The 24,824-nt window shown below is 38.2% G+C and overlaps 2 protein-coding genes across 4 annotated transcripts in view; both read left to right on the forward strand.

Annotated features, from left to right (window-relative positions):
* The first annotated feature begins 46 nt into the window (after window positions 1-46).
* LOC144658474 (cochlin-like) lies at window positions 47-17,322 on the forward strand. Of its 3 annotated transcripts, XM_078518888.1 has the most exons (13): window positions 47-540; window positions 1,666-1,689; window positions 1,775-1,795; window positions 2,198-2,221; window positions 2,628-2,782; window positions 9,159-9,537; window positions 10,194-10,226; window positions 10,861-11,018; window positions 11,397-11,772; window positions 11,947-11,991; window positions 12,237-12,797; window positions 16,321-16,344; window positions 16,874-17,322. In XM_078518888.1, exons 5-13 carry the CDS (start codon window positions 2,696-2,698, stop codon window positions 17,050-17,052), a joined length of 1,842 nt encoding a protein of 613 aa, XP_078375014.1. In that variant the 5' UTR covers window positions 47-540; window positions 1,666-1,689; window positions 1,775-1,795; window positions 2,198-2,221; window positions 2,628-2,695; the 3' UTR covers window positions 17,053-17,322. The 3 variants fall into 3 exon arrangements, with proteins under 3 accessions (XP_078375014.1, XP_078375013.1, XP_078375016.1); XM_078518887.1 differs by having other exon boundaries at window positions 1,666-1,795; XM_078518890.1 differs by lacking the exon at window positions 47-540 and having other exon boundaries at window positions 1,504-1,795.
* Window positions 17,323-24,082: 6,760 nt separating this feature from the next.
* The window catches only part of LOC144656566 (uncharacterized), a 29,165-nt gene continuing 28,423 nt past the window's right edge, over window positions 24,083-24,824 (forward strand). The window contains exons 1-2 of the mRNA XM_078516789.1: window positions 24,083-24,294; window positions 24,445-24,528. Of these exons, the coding sequence (XP_078372915.1) occupies window positions 24,447-24,528 (82 nt within the window). The 5' untranslated portion in view covers window positions 24,083-24,294; window positions 24,445-24,446. The remainder of the gene's footprint in view (window positions 24,295-24,444; window positions 24,529-24,824) is intronic.

Consider the following 24,824-nt stretch of genomic DNA (forward strand, 5'->3'; position numbering starts at 1 on the left):
ACTCGGTCCCAGACCTCGTTTCTTCCCCCCCCCCCCCCCCTGTTTTTATGATTCGAGGTTGTTTGTTGACTTGGTCGTTCTTTGTTTTACCTCATTTACAATCCCCATGTGGGCCAGATGAAAATCGTGGTACAATCATTTGCATTTCAGCAATAAAAGGTAGCACGGCATCACAAAATTATGCGTTCGTATAACTACACGACAATGACAAAATTTTCGGATAAACACACTGCTTTTAGATTTTTATTTAAGAGAATTGAACTCCTTTATAATAACTGATTCCACGGCATGGTAGTCTTGCATTTCGCTGGAAAAGATTGCCTGTTGCATCATCGTCCAAAAACCGCTGACTACATCGTGAATTGATCGCGTTACAAGTTGTAAGAGCATCGATACTCGGTCTCACACCTCGTTTCTATCCCCCTTGGCTTGATTATTTGAAGAGCTTCAATATTTGTTTTCTTTATAATCTTATTACTTAACATTTTCTCCTTCTTTGTGCCCTTTTGTTTCCAGCACCAGGGGCAACTACTACAAGTGGTAAGTGCTGCATGACTACTCATGAATACTTGACGAGCTTATATTTAAGAAATAGAAAACATGTTCCGTGTTTCTATCGAGTTATAGAAACACGAGTGGAAGTTTGGGAGAACGAGAAATGCTGTGGGAACACGAGTCGATAGACGAGTGTTTCCACAGCTTTTTCGAGTTCTCCCAAACTTTCACGAGTGTTTCTATAACTCGATAGAAACACGGATAACATGTTTTCTATTTCTTTTAGAAAACAGCACAAAGAAAATAACGCACATCAAAGTAATATTAAGCGCTTTATTTAACATCAAAACGTAGATTCTCTTCACCTCGCGGTTTTACGTCATGAACAGTAATCAACCAATCATAGTAAGGGAGTCGATGAACAGAAATAAATCAACTGTTCAACATTTGCTTCAAGGCTAAAATTCACCGTTGTTTGGCCAAACAAACAAAGAAAACAAGCCCCAAAGTTAACGTAATTATGAGAAATAACTAAGCCGATGGTTTAACTGAAGTCCAGTACTGGAAGGAGTCAAGAATTGTGGTTTTATTTCGCTTCATCGACCTAACCGAATGGTTTGACGACCGACGCTGCCGATCCAGCGACTCGAACCTTGGAGGTGAAAGTGCATTATTTTTCTGTTAAAAGAAGTTTGACTCGGCATTCTGAACGAATATCTTGTCCTGTTGAGGAGCTGTGAATAGTTCTGAAGTGCTGCAAAGCCTAGAATGGAGTGAAGTTGCGCCAATTCATATACTTCTTTGAAAGGTCAGCCGCTTCGATAATTTCTTTCACAGACTATTTTTGAATGTGTAGCGGGCTCTGTAAACATCTTACTCGCTTGTTTTCAAATGTGCAAATATTTGTTTAGTCTTAACCTGGTTTTTGTCAGCTGTGACATTAAAATTTGGCGCAATTATTAGTTGTTATTTTTGCATTGCTTATTTTAGCGCCGTAAATATTGATTGCCGTGTCTACGACAACTGTCTGTGTCTCCATCGAGTTATAGAAACACAATTTTTAACCAATCAGCGCACGTATTTACTTTGTGCTATTTTCTAAATATATATATATATATATTTTATAAACTTATTACGTTTTCTTCTTCTTTTGTTCATTTTCATTTTCAGCACCAGGGGCTACTACTGCAATTGGTAATGTATTTTTTTATTATTATGCGTCTTAGTTTAATTTTATTTGTTAATAACTCAATCCTCTTTTTGTTCCTTTCGCTTCCAGCTCCGGGAGCTACTACAACTGGTTAGTGTTGTACATTCTTTAACAAATATCATTTAAGATTATTATTATTATTATTTGGCCCCTTGTTTGCGTCTTCACATTCCCGGCACTAGGTTCAGCTACTACTGGTGATCAGTCCCTTGTTACTGTATATATATCTTTATTTTATACCCTATTTAAGCTAATTAATTGATATTATAATGTAACAATGTATTTTTGAGCTTATCTCTGACGCCTTTTCATACTCTGTTGTGTTATTCACTCACGCCTTTCTCGTCTGCCGTGCCTATACATGCCAGCTCTCTGAGCTCCTAATACGACTTATTACATGTAAAAATACCACTGCTTTAACTATTTAACTCATTTGTATTTAATTGCATGTATCAAAATTATTATTTTTCATTTTGTTTCTTTCAATTTCAGCACCAGGGGTACCTGTTACAAGCGGTACGTCGAAATTATGTCACCATTATCTGTTTACTTGTTAAAGCGATTTTATTTAGCCGAAAAACAAAGTTCATTAGCAAGTGACTAGATAGCACAAATGAACAACAAACAAACAAGCAAGCAAGCCTTTTGCAAGCAAATAAACAGGAAACTAAGGGGAAACAAAAAATTAGATGGTGAAGGAATATATATACATTACTCTCTAGCTCGTTGACGAATTAAGGAGCTGTCGCTAGTATTGTTTATTCTCAATCATATGTTATCCTTTTAACACAACCAGTTAGATTACCTTGTCCCTGTCCCATGCGCTCTGTTAATGCGTTCACCTTTCTTCTACAGTACAGACATTTTAGCCATTATAAAAAAGAAAGCAAAGTGTGATTGTGATCTAAATATTTATCTGTAGGTGGTTTTGATCTGGCAATCCTGGTGGATGCATCGTCAAGTTTAACCGCAACAAATTTCCGACTGGTTATGAATTTTGTCACCAAAATTTTCCACTCCTTTGCTCTTGGCGACAGTGTGCGATACGGTCTAGCTATCTTTGGAAACACTGTTAAGGTACGTGTTTAGTTAACAGTAAACAGCAACCTATTTAATTTATTTACAAATTTGTTTCCATCGTCCTTAGTGGTTCGCAAGTAGTCAAGTTATCCTAGGCGAGCTGCTACTACTTTATTGACTAAAAATGCTATGGAATAGAAAATTTATAGATAAATAAACAAATGAGCCCATTATAGAAATGTTAACAATAAATGCATATCCAAACGTTTTCTTGATTGCCACTTACTGCTAGTTCCGTTGTTGTTATCTTTCGATAAAATAGTTAGAGCAGATTATAGGAACAAAGTCCTCTTTAGTCAACCAAAAATTCGCTGTTTGTGAATTTAAATTTAGTTTGTGTGATAAACGTTGTGAATGCAACACGAGCTACCACCTCCACATGCGTATCGATGAGCATAAATACTCCTGGATCGGGAAACACCCAAGAGAAACACAACCATAAGCGGACCAATCTTCGGGAGCAATTTGCGCCTTAAAGAGATGCCGCGGAAAGTTTAAGTGCCTTAGGGCCGAATCGCACTAGCGGACAAGTTTTAAATGTCATAACATTTTTTACAAAAACAAAATTGTCGCGACAAGTCAGAGACATTTTGAAGAAAACAAAAGGTGTAATTATTAGTACAATAGCTCTGCACGTGCTTCTGCCATCCCTGTACATTTAGTCCATGGGCCCAGACCCCAAAATTTGGCATTTGGTACCATTCAGAGGGACAAATGCTATCATATATTTTTCGAATCCTTGAACATTCTAGTTCATTTTGGTATGTGATAGCAATTCCAAAAGAGTAGCTTTCTTGCTGAAATCACGTGATTTCTGACGTCATCTTTCCAAAATCAATGTTGCATTTTAATGCTCGAAGGGTAATGAATAATCACTTTATCAAAACTTCAAGCACGTAAATGTTGCGAGAGAGGCCTGACAAAGTACAGCAAAGGCAGATGATGCTAGTCAAGGGCTTTGGCCGCACTTAAGGGTTTTTCTCTGTATGGTTTCCATGGCAACAAAGCCGGATTGCAATTTAGACCTGTCATATATCGAGATTGATGTTAGAATTTCAAAATGTGGACCAAGTTTTTAAATAAATCAGGGAGAAAAAAACAAGGATTTGTATTTTACAATACGGACATAGTATTTGAGGTTAATAAGAGTTATACTGATCTCTCTTTTTTATAAAAATGAAAGCATTTTGAACCAAATGATGCGCGCGAGAGGCGGCCTCATTTGACTAAAGCGCGTGGAGGTTTTTATCTTACGTCATTCAAATTACAAATCTTGCCGGTGTATCTTATAAACTCTTTCTTTTTACATATTCTTGCATAAAGAACATAAAAATCTTGTAAATTTGATATCGATTCAGTGCTTTGTTTAGGGGATAAAGCATTTTGACATTTGCGATGTCCAGGATGAACGTGTTTCTTAATTGTCACAGAAAACGTGTATTCTTCATTGTGTTGTTCAATTACAGATGCGATATTAATTACAAAGTAATATCTAAAATAATTTTAAGTGAAGGTGGATAATATTAATGGAAGAATTTTCTCGACTGATGATACGCATTTCTTTGGCCGCCCTATTTGTGCCCCAAATTAAAGAGGGAAACAAATATTAAGACTGCATACTAAACACTGTTTTGTCTCAAAATTATTTTCTTAATAACTCGGTTGTAAAGAATGCCACAGAGCTTTTATTCGGCCTGTTCTACAAACCAATTCCTCTCTCCACCCATGTGTATAAATGGTACTGGCGAAGTCACCGCAGGGGGATAGCCCTGCGATGGATTAGCATCCCATCCAGGGGAGTAGCAATAGTGCTACCGGATACCGGGACAAGCTCCGGCCTGATGGGTCACTTGGCTCGATCAAACACAAATTTTGCCTACTTACCAAAAACCAATAGTTTTCAAGGACGTTTTTCATACGAACAAACAGTTTCTATAACATTGATATGACCATGTTATGACGGGTCTATTATTTCTACGAGAAATGATAAAAGTCGTTTTCAGTGAAAGCATGGAAACTGGATACAACTCGAGATCATTATTAAATAAATTCCGAAGTTCTTTAGACAGAAGATAACAACTTAACTGAGAAGAAAACACCACGAGTCGACACGAGCAACTTACAGCGTGTTTGCCAAACTTTCGAAACCTGTGAAATGTAATAGTGTATCCCACAAAATATTCGGAACGAGACGGCATTCAGGCTTGAATGCCGGTTCTGACTGAGAAATTGTCGTTGTTCCCTTTCTGAAAAATTAGAACATCATAGAACTTAAAGCTGTCTAGTCTTTTCGTACTCAACTTCATTCCGTTCTTAAAATAAATAAATTGACGTCTTTGAAGAAAAAATCTTCCGAAGAGCTCAAGAACAGGAACTTCAAAAATTGTGGCTTATCAGCGGCGGGCACATTGACCACATTGTTTTTGGACACTTCCTCCTCGCGGACTGATATATTAGTCAACCCAGCCCAATTACTTACGTTCTGCTTTTCTCACTTTTGCACCAAGGTACAGTTAAATTCAAAGCAACTTTTTCTTCTATGCATGCTCTATCGTATGTTCAAATATTATTCCATAATTTTCTTGCTCGAGGATTACAGCGCTAAACCAGCATTGTATGCATGGATTTTTGCAATGGTTAAAGTGTCTCTTGCTAATTTAGCCACTGTCACTGAGGGAGATGGGTTTCAAAGTGTCAGGCTTGGACAGCGATACCACTTACCCTGTAGGACATTCCAGAAAGGCAAGGGAGGTGTTATTCTGAGGTAGTGGTTTTTTATTTTCTTGAGTCAAGACAGGATTTGTGGAGACAAAGTGCCGTTTTATTTTTTCTAATTGGGAGAAGGTCTTATAGCTCCCTCCTGGGCGGTTTACACTTCCAATTATCAGAATGTAACTCAAGTTCTTCTGGACCATTGACTACATTTTTGCACAGCTCTCACGGCTAGGGTGACCCGACCAGCCTTGTCCCCATGCCAGGCGTTCTTTAAAGGTGTCACTGCTAATGAGCTGAGAATGCCTAGTGAATAGGCTGTGTGGTCATGTTATTTGAACAGCTTCTTGTGAAATAATTGCATATCAAATGTACTAACTAGGTTCCTTAATTTCATCGATACTGTTGCATTAGGTGCTGCTCCCTTATTGTGATAATTGATGGTAAAGAATATGTTGTACCTCTGGCCAGCTGTAGTCAATTACAAACAGTTCGAGGAGAGTTGGAGGCCTTTTGCGTCGCCAATCGCGAAAAGGACAGATAATGACCGGATGATGACAATATTAAGCAAGTTCTCAGAGTGCATTACACTCCCGAATTCTTGTTTCAGCTCTGTTAAATGTGCTTTTTTGTAGTGGAGTCTTTGATCTGTGTGACACCAAATGAACGCGTGCCGACAAAATTACATCTTTTAATTTAATTGTAACTGCTTTAACAATCTTAAATTCTTCAAAAAGTCAAGCATTGTACTCGATATGCGGGAGTAACTATTAGCTGCCTCCTCAGCTTCGACAACTTTGCTTACAATGAGAGCGTACAGTCTTTCGACAGTTTGTCGAAAATTTGAAAGGCTCTATATTTTTGGAACGTTTCATATATATACTTTTCTAATTACAATTTTTTTTCTAATCATAGATTGTGTTTTCGCATTTGAAGATCTTCTTTTTCGGTGGGGTTTTAACCGCCTCGCCTCTATTTCGGAGCTTATCTAATTCCCGCATTAACGGCAACATTTGCGGTGATAAAACATAGAAGGAATTTCCCTTTCTCCAGCAATATTGAGGACTGATTTCAATTCAGTCTCCATCTATTGTGGTGCTTTTAAATCGTCGCTGTTGTCATCACTGCAATAAATGACAAGTAAGGGGTTGATTTTTCACTCCACTGAAGCTGAATGGTGTTTCTCCGATGTACAGAGGATTTTAAGGTAAAAGTTGAGGTGCGGTGAACAAAGGACGCATCTGTCTTCCATATTTTACGACGCATTTTTATCATTTTGGTCAGTCAGTGACGACTCTTCCGTGGTTATTTTGACATTCTTTGAGCTCGCCACGCGTTCTCCCACCCCACCAACCGGGTTCCTTTCCCTATTCTGCACACCTGTCCTCGCATTAGCCAATCAAACTTGATTACAGGAAATATCAGCGATATATTACATCTTCTGCTGTAAATGCCCCAAAGAAGTTTTCATTGGGAATGCAGGAGACATATTGACTGAATCCTTTAGGAAAAATCGCTTTCAGGTCCCATACTACAACAGAGACTAACTGTACGTCTAATGCAACATTTCGATGGTAATGAATGCCTCAGCCCATTCAATTCAAGACGTCCTTGTTCCATGGTGCAATCAGGTTTAGTAATGAAGTATTTCTGGACAGCGCAATGTAATATCTTTCAATTTAAAGTGCTTGTTTCTCTTGGCAACAACCACGATTCCTTTTTTCTGTCATCTTTCAACACGCGCACGTGCCATCTTGGCGGGCATCTTGGCGCGCGCAAACAGTTTTGAATTATTTGGGTACGACTCTAGAGAACAAACTGTGTTTTCCAACATAGTTGTTAGCTTTTCCGAAAAAAGACAGCAGTGCCCAAACATCAGGAAACCAGTACCGAGCTAAATAACGTCTGCGAAACAAATGTTTATTTCAAAAATCAGAACAACATTGATACCCTTTCGCGCCTCGCGAAATATTTCTGGACTGATATTGTAAGTTAATTGTATAAATAATTCTCTTTTAGATTCCTTCAGAATTGCCAAAAATAGTTTTCTAAAGTTTTTAATACAATCTTAATCTTTTTAAGAGATTTCTTTGTCCTTTTCTGGGGATTTAAATCGAAAAATTTAGACCAAAATAACCGCACACCTTCCTAAGGCAAAGCCGCCGCCATCTTGGATTTACCTAGAATGCAATTCAGGACCTTCAAACAGTATTTTGTTCTGTTTTAGTGATTAATTCAAACTTTTACCAATTTATTGAGAGAACTAGTTAATAATCATGTTTCCAATACTGCAAGATAAAATTGAGCAAAAATAGACCATAATAAGAGTTTTAAATTGTATTACAACTGTAGCCTCGTTTTCATGCAGAAGGAGAATTTTATACTCTTAAAAAATCCTATTAAGCTACTCTTTCGTGATTGCTATCAGCTCAATTTTGAAACTCCTTCTGATGCACTTTAATCTGATACCACTCATAATTTGTCCCTTTGAATGGTACCAAAATCTGCTCGGGCCCATTGACTAATTTGTCAGCACGGCCGTCTTGGGCAAACATCAAATATGCAGCACAACGCGGTAAAAAAACTAAAACAATTCGCATTTAAAGTACGCGTGTTCTCATGCAGTAGAATAATGAGTCGTCTCAAGATAACTTTTTCTTTTCTCATTCTTACATTTGGCCGAAACACTTCACTTAAAAGAAAAAGAAAAGATTTTGCGGCTGGATTATGATAGTGAGAGCCACCTCACGGTGCATACTATCCCAACAACTTTTGAGTGCGTGTTGTTTTTCGGTGCAATTTGGGCCAAACACAATAGCCAATCAACAACGTATTGTTATCTGGCATTACGAGGGGCATGGGAATGCGACTTGTCATGAATTGTCCTGCCTTGAGGCAGGACTTCGGCCCCTTGGATGATTTGTCCGTTTTGACAAAATTTGCCCTTGTCCAACAAGTCGTTCGCACTTGTTTTTGCAATTGTTTGACAACATCTATCGCGCGTGCAACGCGGACCAATCATAAGACAACTGCTTCTTTGTTTTCCTGAAATGTTGGACTAGTTCTAGGTCTCAAAAAACGCACTCGCACTTGTTTTCTGTAACAAGTGACACGTTAATGATGAAATCTACCAATTGTTACAAAATTTGTCCGCTAGTGCGATTCGGCCCTTACCTTATTATAGGAATATAACGAGGCATTTTAACAACGCGATCAAAATTTACGCTTAATAAAATTAACGCGAATTTATGAAAAGTTCTGGTGAAATGCTTATAGTAAAAAAGTTAACATACATAAAATTAACGCGAATTTTTGAAATTCGCGTTAATAACATGTATCGTTAATTTCCTATAATAAGGTATTCACGAGGGACTGTCTGTTACCATTTTATTCCTGTGACACGTTTCACATAGTTATGCGCATTCTTTTGGTTTTACACCTTAGGTTATTTTAAAATAACTTTACACTTTCACTTTATTTTTATACGAATCGATATGAAACTTGCTTCAATTTCCATTTGATAATGGCGAGATGCTGTTCTCGAAACGCTATGTTTTAATATCACTGATTTTTCTTCTTAAGTGGTTATCAATTGAATGATTAACCGATTAATTTGCCATCTTCATTTAGATACTTAAAAAATTGATTATATCTCATTTAGGTTGTGTTCAAATTTGGACAGTATACTCAAATGTCGGAAGTTGACTCGGCACTTACCGGTGTCCAGCAGATTGGTGGTAGCTGTAACGTTGGGGAAGGTCTTTCAAAGTGCAAATCAGAACTGTTTGTAGATGATGCCGGTGGCAGAACACGTGTACTCGTAGTAATTGTGGCGGGGGAATCTCATTATGACGTGTCAACTGTGGCTAGTTCCTTGAAAACAGCTAGCAGAGTCAAAATAATTGCGGTTGGAGTGGGTGCTTCATTTGATCAGTTCGATCTATCAGCAATGGCATCTTCTTCGTCCTACATCCTGACAGTTGGGACCACTGGCAATTTACCTAGCCTTACCGGAAGCCTTTCGTCCCTGATAATGGACGGTAATACCTCCGGAGTGGCATTTCCTTTTCCGCTTTTTTTGTCCATATGTTGTATATATTTACTAAAATGGCCGGTAAAATAGATGACTGTTATATAACTTGTCTGAACCATCCAAAAATGATAATACCTTCAGCTGGAGATGCAGGCTGCGAGTAACCTCTCTAACATTTTGTTATTTAAATTACGAGTGAAATAATCATCTTTGATGGTATACCCAATGAATAAATAAGTAGTTCAGAGAGAAAGTAACATGCCACGTAAAAGAAAATAGTTAAATATATCTTTTTAAAGTTATTTTAAGTGTACTTTTCAATTGAAAAATTGAAAAGTATACTCACTTTGTGTTAACAACGGACAATCCATAAAGAGAAATTTTCGGGTTGATGTTCGTTTATGTCGATGTCATAAAACCACTTCAAAGACCGTTTGAAGTGGTTATTTTCTAGTGACGGACCTTATAATTAACTTGAGTTTCAGTTGGTTATTGATAGGATTTTTGATGATCTTCATGTACCCTTTCCATCTTGGCACCCAAAATCAAAGTCTTATAATGGTAGAATAAATTAAATACAACGTAACAAACATATTAACAAACTTTCAAACTATTTCAGAACTAGCTTATCCAGTGTTTAATACAAAGATTTTTTTATTTCAGCTGGAGGTGTAGTTGTTCCATCAAGGGAAGGTGGTTAGTATGCTTTTGTATTGTATGACAAAAGGTCAAACGAGTTTCGCTCGGTTATCAATAGTAACACATTAAAATGGCTCACTGGAATTGGCAGTGAATTTTCCAAATTGACATAAAGCAGGTTGCTAAAAGCCTGCAACCGTGATCATGATTTGAATTAAAGTTATTTAGAGGTGCTTGAGGAATTTTTAAATAACTCAATTGAATTATTAAATTCCTTAAATGAATTATTAAATTCCTCAATTGCATTATTAAATTCCTTAATTGAATTATTTTATGCCCCCTTAAAAGTGAGCATATAATAATTCTTTCGCTTATAAAAAAATCCGTTTATATTCAGACGTTGAACGTTAATTTGTAGCGTTTGTAATAATTAATTCGCGTTCTACTACATTGTACCAAAATTTAATGTAGCTTCTTTCTATGACTAATGCCATTGTACAACTTATTCGAATGGGTCGAATGGAAGCTTTTATAATTATATAATAATTCAGACAACATATGTTTAACCTATATTCGTCTGTGAATAGATAAGCTCATTGTACTCTTCGCATTTGCGTCCTTTCCTTTTTTCCCGGTGTAATATTAAATTAATTCATGACACTTATACATACTGATGATACGTCTTTCTTAGGTATCTGTGACCTGGCCTTTATGGTGGATACGTCATCAAGTATTAAAGGGGAAGTTAACTTTCAACTTGTCAAGAAGTTTGTCACCAAAGTGTTCCATTTATTTTCGCGTGGTGGTGATGTACGCTATGGATTAGTTGTATTTGGTAACAAAGCTGAGGTGAATATATTTGATTTTACCATAGACTCGCTTTGCTAAAACTCGTTTCTGGAATGGGAGGTTACGGACCTGGTTCTAGCGCTAGCCGGGGTAGTTGTATTTTGTTCTTGGACGAGACACTTCACTCTCACAGATCCAAGAGCAAGAGATCTTCCCAAACAGAAGTCGCACCCATAACCTTTCGCAAACTGAACTACATAGGTCATGCATATTCCAAGGATCAGTAATGTTAAAAGCCTCAAGTATGGTGCTCAATACCAAAATGGTTTATCATGGTCGGTCATGCTGCATTGGTCGACAGCCTCTATATTTGCTTCTTTTATATGTTAAAGGCAGTTTTGACATAATCAGCCACTTTTTTTTCTTTTTGTCCGATAGGTTGTCTTTGGGTTTAGTCAGTATGCTTCAATGTTAGAAATTGACTCCGCTGTTGCCAATCTCAAGCTGGTCGGTGGTAACTGCAACGCAGGCGCTGCACTTTCTCGTTGCAAGACTTCCCTGTTTGTAGGTCCCAACAGAGGGATAGCACGTGTCCTTGTTGCGCTTTTGGCAGGAAAATCTTCTGATGACATTTCAGCTCCCACAGCATCTTTGAAAACGGCCGGAGTCAAGATAATCTCTGTTGGAATGGGTGGTCTTTTTGATCAGTCACAGCTTTCGTCCATGGCATTTTCTTCGTCTCACCTTCTGAAGGCTCCCTCCTTTGGTGGTTTAGTAGGGATAAGTGGAAGTTTGTCTACACAGATTTCACAAGGTAAAGGTCAAACTAGAACTGTTCTCATGTGAAGAGGTCGACAAGTAAAGGGTACGGGCAAAATCATATTGCAGTCAGCGATAGTAATACGTTTTCTTATCTAAATAATTCCTACAAATTCTTCTTTTTTGTCATTTTATAGTTTGTACTCTTATTTTTTTCCTTTTTGTCTAGCCGGTGGTATCAGCATTAGTACAAGCTCAGTAAAAGCAGGCGAAGGTTTGTTTTCTTCCTCATTTTAAATTTTGCTGCTATCTCTGCTATCACTATCTATGCAAATGCCGATTATTCCTGCAGTTTAAGTGCAATAGAAGTCATTTATCATCTCTTATCCACAGTGTTGTCGTCCCCTTCTTTTATTCGGTATTTGTATGGACTGGCGTTCAATCCACACACTACATTTATTTACTCGTTATTATTACGCTGTTATTATGTTTTTCTTTCTTTGTTTCTTATCTGTTTAGTTACACTGGACCTGGGATTTTTGATCGATGGATCCTCGGCCGTTGGCAACGAAAACAACTTCAAGCACATCCTGAGCTTTGTCAGCGCTGTAGTCCGTGCCTTTCCACTAGGTTACTACAAGACTCGAGTGGGAGTCGTCGTGTGTTCTTTTGAGGCCTTAGTTATATTTAACTTTCAAACATACTTCGATACGAAGAGCATAGATCAGGCGTTGGCGTCCGTACAGTATCCTGGAACAAACTGGCCAGGCATACACAATGTGTACCTTGGTCGCGGTTTGCACGTGACAAAACATTACCTTTTTGACAGCTCTTGGAGAGCCCAAGTGCCGAGGATCCTTGTTGTGATCGCAGCGGGCACCTCCGTCGATGACGTCCTCACACCATCCATGAACATCAGGTCATATGGCGTGGAAATGTTCTGTGTTGGGGTTGGTAACCTTTACAGCAGTTGGCAGCTTCATGCCATGGCGAGTCTTCCGCACAATGAACACATCCTCAAGAGTGACTATGCAGGAATGGGAAGGACTGCAGATCAGCTTGTCATCCATGTTTTGAAAGGTAAAAATCAACTTATAGTCAGGTGCCCAGGAGTCAAAAATGTGACACCCACGGGCATTTTTGTCTGATTTTTAGGAACACAGCTTTTTTTACTAAATCGAGTACGCTGATTTCGAAAATCAATGTTGCCAAGCTTGATTCTTGCGTTAAGATGATGTTTTGATGCATTTAATTATGACGTCATGGTCCAAATAAGGAATTTTCTTTCCTTTAGCTATTTTAAGCATAATTCATCCAGAAATTCGTTCAAATCATTATAAGTATACTGTAAAATGATTTTAAGAATTTTCTGATAGTTTTTATACCGTTTCTATGAATATCAAGCCGTCCAGTGAGAATTGACCACGCCCTCTCATAAAAATTCACTTTATCACGGGTATAGTGTTATCATTTTGTTTAAAAATGAATGTGATTCTTGTATTAATAGAAAATTGTAATTGAATTGCTCCACAAACATCAGCGATGTTTGACATACACCATAACGACTGCTTTTATTAACAAAGAGAGTGGCAAGGAGAGACAGAAGCAAGATAATGAAGCTGATAATTCCCTACATTCCACACAACAAAATCCGGGTTGTTCTTGTCACGGACAAATGAGAAAAAAAAAATTGCCAAGAAAGATCTCGTGACTCTAGAAATAAAACAAGATCTTTCGATTGGACAGACTCAGCTTGAACGATTCGTGGAATGGAGGCTACTATCTTCAGACAGAGAGGAAGAACGGGAGCGGGAAGAAGGGATGAAAGAAAAACTTTCGTGACCCTGTTCGCAAGAATAATCCACCTCTATTTGCCAGCCTTTATGAAGTTAAAAGTGCTGCAACTAGCCGCAAAAAGAGAAAGACTTTAAATTTGCATGGAAACCAGAGTATTCTATGTTGTCTAGTGAAGGTGTATGAAGGCAGGCGCGAGATAAACATGCAAGCCATATTGTAGCATCTGAGGTATAAAGCCGGTGCCACTGTTTCTCGCAGAAATGAACCCCACAAGTGTGAAACAAGTCAATTTTAGAAGACCTTTTCAGAAGAAAAGGTCAGAGTGCCTAGAGTCAGTTTGTTCTTCGATGGCTTCGCCCTGGTGGCAGCATACTAATTATGGTGGCAGCTATTGGCAAACCAAAAAATGCAAATGCTTTCGGTGGGTTAGCGGAATGTTACGTGAACACTGTTTTACGGAAAGGTCCTGGATACCAGAGGATTGATGTGTTACTCGATGGGAGGCACTCCATAAAAGCAACGAGAAGAAGTCGACGCTCCGAGAACACGGCGCGGCCTGTGAGCAGAGTCATTGAAGTACGTAAGAGAGGTTCAGTTGCAGCCGATGAAGTGGCGAGCATTTTTGGCACTAGCAGACAACAAAGCGGACTTTGCATGGATTCTCTCAGATGAACTTATCTCGCAGGCACTGACTCTGCAATCGTAGTATATCTGGTGGTTTTTCATACGAAGTGGATTCTGCTCAGATTCTGGCCTAGATGTAGCCTTTTGAGATCCAACCAAGAGGAAGCCGATACGAAGTTTGTTCGTTATGCATTCAGTCTTAGCGGGCATGTCGACAACATAATAGTTTCCACTCGAGGCACAGACTTGCTGTTACTTCTCCTGGCACATCGATCGCGCTAAGCTCTCATCAACAGTGTGGATATGGGCAGGAACTTAAGAGAATCAACGTAAATAACGTTAGAGGATGTCTCAGCAAATCTTCCTAATAACTCGTCAAGTTCATTGTTACCATCTCACACCATCACCGGCTGTAACAGCACCTCTTTCATCTGTGGAGAGTTTTCACAGAACACTCTGTTCTTCTCTTCTCGGTCGGCGAAGTTGTCCTCGAAGCTGACACCATTACCTCCGCAGAAAACGTTTGTTGAATGTAAGAAATCCGATCTGACCACTGGCTATATATGTGCCTCTTTGCTATGAATTTAGAAAAACGCATGCCATGTGCACTGGGCTGTGTAGATGCACCAAGACCGACGCTAATTTCTATATCAAACTGCGCTAAAGCGCTTTAAAGAAACTTGTTTAAAAAGCAATATTAGTTCAGTGTTTTTAAAAAAGTTCAGAAGATATATAAAAAATATTTACCGATATTGATTAAAAATATTATAGACAGATTTAAAACTGAAAGCAAGGAGCAATGTTATGATCATTTTGAATTCGTTAATTTTACATGCGCTCAACCAAAGTCTTTATCATGAGCCTATAACAGACAAAGTGCATTGTGAAATAAGTTAGATTCAGCAATATACAAGACAAACAATAAAGTTTTATCTCTAACTATAACAACGATGATATATTATGACATTAACTATGATGTTATTTCCATTTATTTTACCACAAAACTTAATGATAATGATAATGATAATGCATTTATATAGCGCATTTTCCATACGTTCAAATGCGCTTTACACACCAGACCACAACACCGGGAGCTTCGTGCCCTACTCTTTGCGAATAGTGTGTGGGTTCTTTAACGTCCCCTGTTACAAGACTGAAGATACAGGAGACGGGACCTACGGTTTATCGTCCTTTTCCGAGAAGACTAGAATGTCTAACCATTTGCAGATGTAATTACAAAGGCAGCACATTCTCCTCAGTTATTTTAAGACCCTGAGTGTTGGTCCGGTCTGGGGTTCGAACCCACGACCTCCCGCACAGCAGTCCGGCGCTCTACCAATTGAGCTAACCAGGCGGCGGTCAAAACTTAAAAGGAAATGCTGAAACAAGGGAAACTCGATATATGAAAATTGTAATGGCGTCATTCTTGATGCTCGCTAGCTCGTAGCTTCAGCGTGGCACGACGACAATATTTTTCTTTCTTATTGCAACTATAGTACACTATAACTATACTATAATACAAAAATCGCATTTGTTCTTTGACAAAATAACAAAACTACACCCGTGATAAGGTTTCCGCGACAGGGTGAATTTTGTTTAAGAGGGCGTGGTCAATTGTCACTGAAGGGCTTGATTTTCACAGAAACAGCGTAAAAACTCTCAGAAAATTCTTTAAATCATTTTTTACAGCACACTAACAATGCTTTAAATGAATTTCTGGATGTATTATACTTAAAATAGCTAAAGGAAAGAAAATTCCTTATTTGGACCATGACGTCATAATTAAATGTATCAAAACATCATCTTAACGCGAGAATTAAGCTTGGCAACATTGATTTTCGAAATCAGCGTACTCGATTTAGTAAAAATAGCTATGTTGCCAAACATCAGACAAAAATGCCCGTGGGTGTCACATTTTGGACTCCTGGGCACCTGACTATTAAGTACTTGTGAAATCCCCTTTTAGCTTAATTTTCGTATGAAAAAAACCTTGTCCGTTAAAATCTTTTTAAAGCCATTACTATATTTTATTCATTCTTTTTTTTTCTTAATTAGACTTATTCATGCGAAGCTTTTGAGTGATTTACCGTGATAAGTCACTTTAAGGACATACATGAGCATTTAGACAAGAATTACTATAGTAAAAAATGTAGGAGTAAGCATTTCTTTTTATTCGTTACAGGCACTTGTCGTCCCTGCTATTGTGGTAAGAATGTATATTGTTTTACATAATTAAACTGTTTTCAATATTGTTTCAATATTGTTTCCTTTTTCTGTCCTTTTTGAAAATTTGTTAGTAAGATAAACTCTGTATTACGAAACATAACAGACATGATGGTATATGGGTGGGAGTCTAGATTTCCCTCTACGCCTACATAAAATTTTATTGAATATCTATAGGCATACTAGATTTTTTTTTCTGAAAAGCGCGCTGGCCAAATGTCTTTTGAGTTGGAATCCTCGTTTAGGTGTCTATAATAGGTGTTATAATGTTTTGTTTTTAATACAACACGGTGATGCAGTATGAGATACTACAATATTAAATATTAAAAGAATACTGCGGTCATGAAATGCCTTTACACACTAACAGTTCAATCTAAATATAAGGCTATGCGTTTATATCTGAAAGACTATTTGACGTTTTGACAAGGTTAGATCATTGTAGAATTTTGGAGGGGTTGTATCATGCCACTTTGCTTGCCACGCCATTCTAACTGGTATGTTTATTCTTCAAGGTTATCAAAACTACTGCCGGAACTGCCCCGGTTATTATCAAAATAAGGCCAGGCGTGAAGTGTCTGACCGTTCCGACTGTCACCACCTCGACCTGCATCACCTTGGCCATCCAGTTCACGGCCGCCAAAGCAAAAAGCGACAACTCAGCAAACTACTGCACGACACTAGAAGAGGCTGAAGTAAGATCACCGCAGTCGGAGGAGCATAACATACAAACAACAACCAGTGGTCAACTGGGAACGAGTATATAAAGTTGATTATATGAAGAAGCTTTAATCATTTTAATTTCCGATGCAATCCCGAGGATACAATCGCCATAGCGATGATATTTTATTTATTCATTTTTTTTTTGTCTTATTTCAATGCGTAATATTTTACGAGGACCAATTTCTCGAAATTTTCTCTAGTTCAAGCTTCTGTTAAGTTTTAACAAGATGAATGTTGCTGATGAATGTAATTCCTTGCCTGGAAAATAAACTTAACAGTTGATCGTGATGTGATAAACTTTGTTTTGCTTGGTTCTTTGACCGTTTGGTGTAATCTTTCAAATGCGAAAAACAATGTTTACTGTCCTTTTAATCCCATTATTCTAATTGTGTTTTAGCCTGTGTGTTGTTTAACGGATGTGATGCTGCTATTACGCGGGAGGAGGCGGTGGGGGGGGGGGGGGGGGGGTCACTTTATCTAAGAGCGTACCCAGGACGTGTTTCATGTTTCTTGTAATAACTGTAAAAAAATTCAAGATACTTTCTGTGCCCGTGCCTCTGCAATTTTTCTCGCTTTGTCAGTTACCGTTATAAGATTTCTTTCCCATGAAAGTTAACGGTAATAAGTACCCCCTTATATACCCCTTCAGAGGATTGCTGTTCATTATCCCTTAGAATCACTCAGTACCCCAGGGGAATTATCACCCGTAAATGTGATCGTCACCAGTCACACAGTACCCCAAGATATTATCAACTTAATATCGATAAACTTTGGCTCATTGAGCATTGAAACATGGCAAACTCTGCGAGCTGATTGGTCAGAAATGATATCACAAATGTGTGGATATCATTTTTATCCACACTTGTGTGATACTATTTTTATCGATTTGCTGCCACTCGCTATACCACTGCAGTTTATATAATGAAGCAAAATAATCACCCGGAAATAAGATCGCTGCCTCTCATTCAGTATCGTGGGATATTATTGAGATATTATAAACCAATAGCGATAACTGTCAAATCTCACTCAGTACGCTATAGGAATATTATCACATACCCGTCAATTTGTCCCCAGTAGAAAGGCTTATCACCTCTCACACAATATCATGGAGAATATTTACACCCAAAAAGAAAAGTTACCTTATGTCTTTTTGTGGGACTTCTCTTCCCCCCATCGCCCCCCCCCCCCCCCCCTCCCAATAGTAGCTAATCTGCCTAAGTTCTTTGCTTATTTTGTAATAGGTAAAAAGAACAGTGTTATACTAGTGTTTTGCTGATCCCTTTCGTTTAATTGCAAACTAATTAGTAAAAATTAATTATAATTTGCTACTTATTTGGCGCAAATTAGCATTTGAATAAGATCAACTCCACCTTTTTGTAATTATTTTTATCATTTTACAATAATATTTTCCTTATAATCTTTATGATTGATGATTTCAAACTTAGGATTAATAAAGGATGCAGGTATAGTGTACTGAAACAAATTTTATCTAAAACATGCAGATCAGAGTTGCGTGGTGTCTTTGAATACAAAAACAGAAGTTCAAACTCTTTAAATCCTCTTGAATTTCGATATAGTGTTATATCCAGTGTAATACTTTGTCTTTCATTTAATTTCGTCGTAGATTAATCTATAGCAAGCTATACAAAACAAGAGCAGTAAAAAGCACTTCCGAACACAGGCCTAGAATTGAAACAGAAATGACTATGCAGGTCTTATTAACGTCCTGAAATTTAGCTGTTAAGGGGATCTTCAATGTAAGCAAGAGCTAGGCCATGGAGAGTCTTGTAGGTAGTTCGGAGATCAATATTGGGAGCCAGTGGAAACTTATAAGAACAGGTGTAATATGACAGAACTTAACTTGTCACCGCATGCCAGGAAATGTAAAATGAAACCGGTCCTAGTTATGTGAACGTGATCTGTTTCTTGTGTCACGCAGTTTCTGCTTTCGCGGTTTCGAAACGTGTCGGTGAATCTTCTCTAAGAATATTATTTGCTAAATTGTCGATATCGACATCGTTTGCGACCTTAAATCGATGATAAATGTTTCATAAGTTTTCCGGGCAACACGGTCAAGTTTGAGTCGGCGTTTTGGTGTTTTTGTGTCAGCTATACGACATTGGATATCCGACGGACAGCCGAAAGTATAAGTGGACTGTGGTAAGTTACAAATGTAAAAGCGAGTCAACAAAAATAATATCGGTAAAAGCGAGATCAACAGTAATTTCTGCCGCGGAAACAAGTTGAATGTACGAAGGTTGGGACTTTCAAGGAGTCGATTGTTGTAGTCTTCACGACACGAATTGAGTAGCATTGTTACCAATTTTAAAAGCGTTTTTATCGCATTTTTGTGACATGTTCCTCGCTACACTGCAAAACTCGTATGGGTGAATGTTAAACAGGAAAGCCATACAAGATTGTGCAAGGGTTTCGTCTAATAAACGAAAAGAGATTCGGCATTTTCGTTTAATGGTTACGCACGTTTGCCGGGTTAATTTATTCTGGCGGGAAATACGAGGTAACGCAATTCGCAAGCAGCGCGGCTCGCCGCCGTTCATCCAAAATAGAAGCAAGACAAACACCGCAGCATAATGGTAAGTTGTATTTTTTTTTTTATTTGTGGAATATAAAATTGAGCTTGGGTTTTCAGTTTCACTACGGTCGCTTATGCCAAGCGCTGTAATAATAACCAGCTTGCGGTGCTTAAACCTGGCTAATCGCGCGCTGACTTATAATTTTCGCTCTACTAACCTCGCGCTAATTTTTTCTGTCTTACTTGGGTGGTGAGTTCTTTACTGAGCTCTTGTTATCTGTGGGCAGAATATAACCTCGCGCTAAATTATTCTTTCTTACTGGGGTAGTGAGCTGAGTTCTATACTGAGCTCTTCTTATCTGTGGGCAGAATATAACCTCACGCTAAATTATTCTGTCTTACTGGGGTAGTGAGCTAAGTTCTTTACTGAGCTCTTGTTATCTGTGGGCAGAATATTAACCTCGCGCTAAATTATTCTGTCTTACTGGGGTAGTGAGTTTTTTACTGTGCTCGTGTTTTCTGTGGGCAGAATATAACCTCGCGCTAAATTATTCTGTCTTACTGGGGTAGTGAGCTGAGTTCTTTACTGAGCTCTTGTTATCTGTGGGCAGAATATAAACATCACGCTAAATTTTTCTTTCTTGCTTCGTTGGTTAGTTCAATATTTATCTTGCGTTATTTTTTCTTTCAATCCGCGATTGAAATTTTATTGAGCTGTTTTAAGACATGAACATCAAAGCCCAAATCCGGCTAATATCTGCTTTTTCTTTCTCCACAGAGAAGCCGCGGCTATTATGACTGACACCTCACTGTACATTGCGGCAGTTCAACGTGCGAACTACGATCTTATGTTACCGATCTTAATCCCCTTAGGGACGGACCATTAGAAATAACCGGAGGGGGGGGGGGGGTAAAAAATTTTCGGTGCAGGAATTTTTTTTGAAGGCCTACTTGTCTGCAGGAATTTTTTTTCTGGGGCACAAGCTTTGCACGATTTTTTTTTCACCCAAAGATACAGGTCTTTTTTTTGTAATGCATCTATGATTTGCGCAACAATTATCATTATTAAATAGCATTATTGTTTCATTTTTCAGATTCGTTCTCTGAATTAAGCGACATTTAGGGACCGTTCATTTTTTATGGGGTAGGGGGGCTGAAGGGATTTGATAGATAGTGCCTGTTAAATATAATCCCCCTCGTTTAGTTATTAAAAATGTTTACACTGGTACCTCATCAAAAAAGATGAAAAGGATACGATGACAGCTACACTTTAGAATGTCAGACAAAATTGCACTTTAAAGTGATAATACAGTAATACTGTTTGTGCTTTTGATTAACTCTTTACTGATGGGACCCGATTGTTAGGGTGGGTCAGGTGTGTTTGCAACGAAATAGTTGATAGGATTGAGTTGATGCTGTTCTCTCGGGAGATGACAAATTAGAGGGGTCCGGGGGGCATGCTTTCCCGGGAAAATTTTAATTTTCAGAACCTCAGAAACGCTATTTTAGCCATTCTGATAGACGTTTATAGATGCCATCATACAACACTTACAGGTATTTCCGTTGCACGAATTTTTTTTTCAGTCAAAACCGCTTGCAGGATTTTTTTTTTCGACAAGTTTCTCTTGCAGGAATTTTTTTTTGGTAAAAGTCACCCCCCCCCCCCCTCCCCCCCTCTGGTTATTTCTAATGGTCCGTCCCTTAATGGAGAAATATTCTCCACTACGTGCTTGGGTAAACCTTATAGTAACGAATTACAGTAGTCATGCTTTGATGTAATTAAAGCGTGAACAAGAAGCTGGGCTGTATCAAAGGTACGATTTTTACAAATGAGTCTAATTTTAGATTTTTTACGGAGATGATACTGAGAATGCCGATTTGCACATTACTTTAACCTGAGGAACTGTACTCAAATATCCGTCGAAAATAATACCAATGTTGCCTGCTTTTAGTGAATCCAACAGTCTCCCATCACAGACATCAGCTTTGAAAAAGAAAGTTGAGCGCGGTGTAAGGGTGATACATCACAAGACGCTCAGTTTTGGGCGAGAGAGAAACAATTTGAGCAGCAGCGTTCTGCACACGTTTCAGCTGCGTTTAATTTCGTGCACACAGTTTTGTCTCTGTTTAATTTAAACTTATTCAAAAGCATCCAGGTATCAATTTCTCGCACACAGGCTTCAAACCTACACCTGCTCAATTCCACCTCAATGACGTCTCAATACCATCTCATTTTTTGTTTTATTTTTTATTGCTACGCATTAACGTGAACCTCCAAGCCGTCGTGCTTTCTTATGGAGCCCCAATGAACACTCTCATAACCTCGTTGTCGTCAAAGCAAATATTCCTGTAAACGTCCTAAAAGTGTGCATGACCAAAGTGTCCGTGCTACATAAAACAACACAATCGCCTGGTTAGCTCAATTGGTAGAGCGCCGGACTAGCGGACTAGAGCGTGCGGCGGAGGTCGTGGGTTCGAACCCCATACCGGACCAACACTCAGGGTCTTAAAATGACTGAGGAGAATGTGCTGCCTTTGTAATTACATCTGCAAATGGCTAGACATTCTAGTCTTCTCGGAAAAGGACGATAAACCGTAGGTCCCGTCTCCTGTATCCTCAGTCTTATAACAGGGGACGTTAAAGAACCCACACAATATTCGAAAAGCATAGGGCACAAAGCTCCCGGGGCATGTGTAAAGCGCATTTGACGTATCGAAAATGCGCTATATAAATGCATTATCATTATCATTATCATTTTCTGCGCCGTGGTTTAAGTAAACTACGTAGGTACACACTAATAAAAGTAAGAGTAGTTAATTCTAGATAATTTACTGTGACACTGCTACCTGCTTAGAAAATGGATGAGTAAGACAAAATGGTTAACTAAAAGCTTACTTTCTCTCCTTTCGTGACATGCATTGTTCATCACTGTGACCAATTTTAAATAGTTTTTTTTTTACATTAAATAAAATTGGCCACCTAAAAAAGGATCCATCTGGTACGGATTTAAGGCATCTCTTGAGTTCAGTTAGAGACACGCCGACAAGTAGTTATAATTATACAAGTGGAATTGCTTGAGTTAATTTTGAAATAGTACCTGTTAAAGTACTTCACTGGTTGTCGACAGCTAGGTAGTTAATAATACTTTGCTGCCGTGGTTTTAAATAACGTAAGCCCTTAGTTCCGAATTCTGGATACTGTTAAGGCGTTTGTTTGGTGTTTATGAGAAAAATCCTGAATGGTCTGAACATTAACCTTTTTTGTTCGTTTGTGTTAACGGATAAGGGAATTTCGACATCCCGACCATTCATCCACCTTAGTTGGAGTATTTTGACTATTATGTGTGTTCCTTCCAAGTCGTTCCCATTCCTTTACAAGTCGTTTGCGACAATTTTCAGCTGCAATAACATATGGTAAAATCCTGAGTGTTCTGTTAACTTTTTTTCTGTTCGTTTTCGTTTACAGATTAGAGAACATCTCGACCATTCAACCAAGTCAAGTGTAACCTTTAACCTTTTTGGCTCCTTCGAAGTGTCGTCCCCAAGTCCTTTCAAGTCGTTTCGAAACTTTTACTAAATAAAACCCTATCTAGTAACCTTTTTGGTATAGATATTTAATTCGTGTTCTGTCTTCGCAAATGCAAGGCTAGCATTTTTCGAGTTAATGGAGAACAACCACTTGCACTTCGACTTCGCTTCACTGGCAAAAAACAAAAGCCCCACCATATTGAGTCTGAGCAAAAGTACATGAAGCCATAATTACACGACTTGAAACCGTAGCCCGTACATGGGCAGTGAATCATGAGTCGAATGCGGTTCGTTTACCTTAGAAATACATACCACTGTAATAACTTTGCCCAACGTGTAAGGATTTCCACGACGCGTTTTGAAGAGAAAAACTATGATACAGAAATATTCGTAAATAAAAGTCAATTAACCGAATATATTTGGTGACAGGACCATATTTTCGACCGAGATCGATACTGAATCAGTCGTTTTTACCATTACGTCATAATTACTTAGAATAGCATATGAAAAAACCAAGATCTCCAGAAACCAATTTTAAAATCGATTCAAAAATTGAACCTTTTTAAACGAATTTAAGAAGTAAAAACTGTGAAATGAAGTTACATCACCAGCGAGTTAAGTCGAAATTTTCCCTTGCTTTCGAAAATTGTAACACAACGAAAACAGTCAACCAAAAAATAAAATAAGAAAGTAATCTCTTTTTCCATTTATTGTCGAGCCCATTTTAATTGTCCTAATTTAACTATAAATGCTTGTTTCGTTCCTCTTGATGTTTGACGGGATCGCTTTTGAAGTAATTACCGCGAGTTTGAAAGTAAACCACCCGTGCAATGTCAACAGGCTGCGACACCAATAAAAGACCACCTTGCTAATACAAGATCGATTTACTTTGACATACCTGCAAGACCACTCAGTCGATGAGTCCTTTAACTAAATCAAATGTTCCTGTTCTCAGCGAGGCGTCGGTGTCGCCTCCTGAAAAACCATTGCGATCAAATATGCATTGTTGTTAGAAGCTTTATTATAACATAAGCTTATGAAGACAAAGCACCAGGCAAGGCAAATCTCTAAGATGTTGTAACTGAGTCCCGTTTGTGGTTTAAAAGCGAGCAAGGAAGGAAATTTAACGACGTGAACTTAGCTTGAGTTCAAGTAAGTGGTACCGGTCTACTAATTCTCATAAAATAATATTCGCTTCTGAAGAAATTTCAAAGATATTAAGAGTTACAGATTCATTCCTTGTATAGCACGATTTGTTTAGACTACGACGGGTGCTATTTATTATATTTTTTGTTTCGACAGGAATGAATGTTAACCTTTTTCTATTCGCGTGGAATGTTCTTGTCTTCTGTAAGCTTTCGACAGCTTCTCGCGGTTTAAAAGGAGGTGAGGTCAAGATAGTTAAAAATTATTTGTTCTAGGAGATGCGAGGTTATTACTTTTTAATGGCAGCGGGTTTAGTTACCGTAAGTGGGCCTTTAGCTCGTTATTTTATCCAGCTTATGATCATATTACAACTTATTCCTGTGTATTGTATTTCAGTTTAATTACTGTGACTATCAAAAATGAGAATGTTTCCCTGTAAAATATTTTTTGTCTGTAAAAATATACGCAGTTTTAGCTCAAGTCCTTTTTAACAGAGGTCACTAGCTACAACACATTCACGGGTATTGGTTAAATGT

The sequence above is a fragment of the Oculina patagonica genome, chromosome 6 (genome assembly GCF_052425735.1).
Source record: "Oculina patagonica isolate OP01 chromosome 6, crgOcupat, whole genome shotgun sequence".
Taxonomy (NCBI): Eukaryota; Metazoa; Cnidaria; class Anthozoa; order Scleractinia; family Oculinidae; genus Oculina; species Oculina patagonica.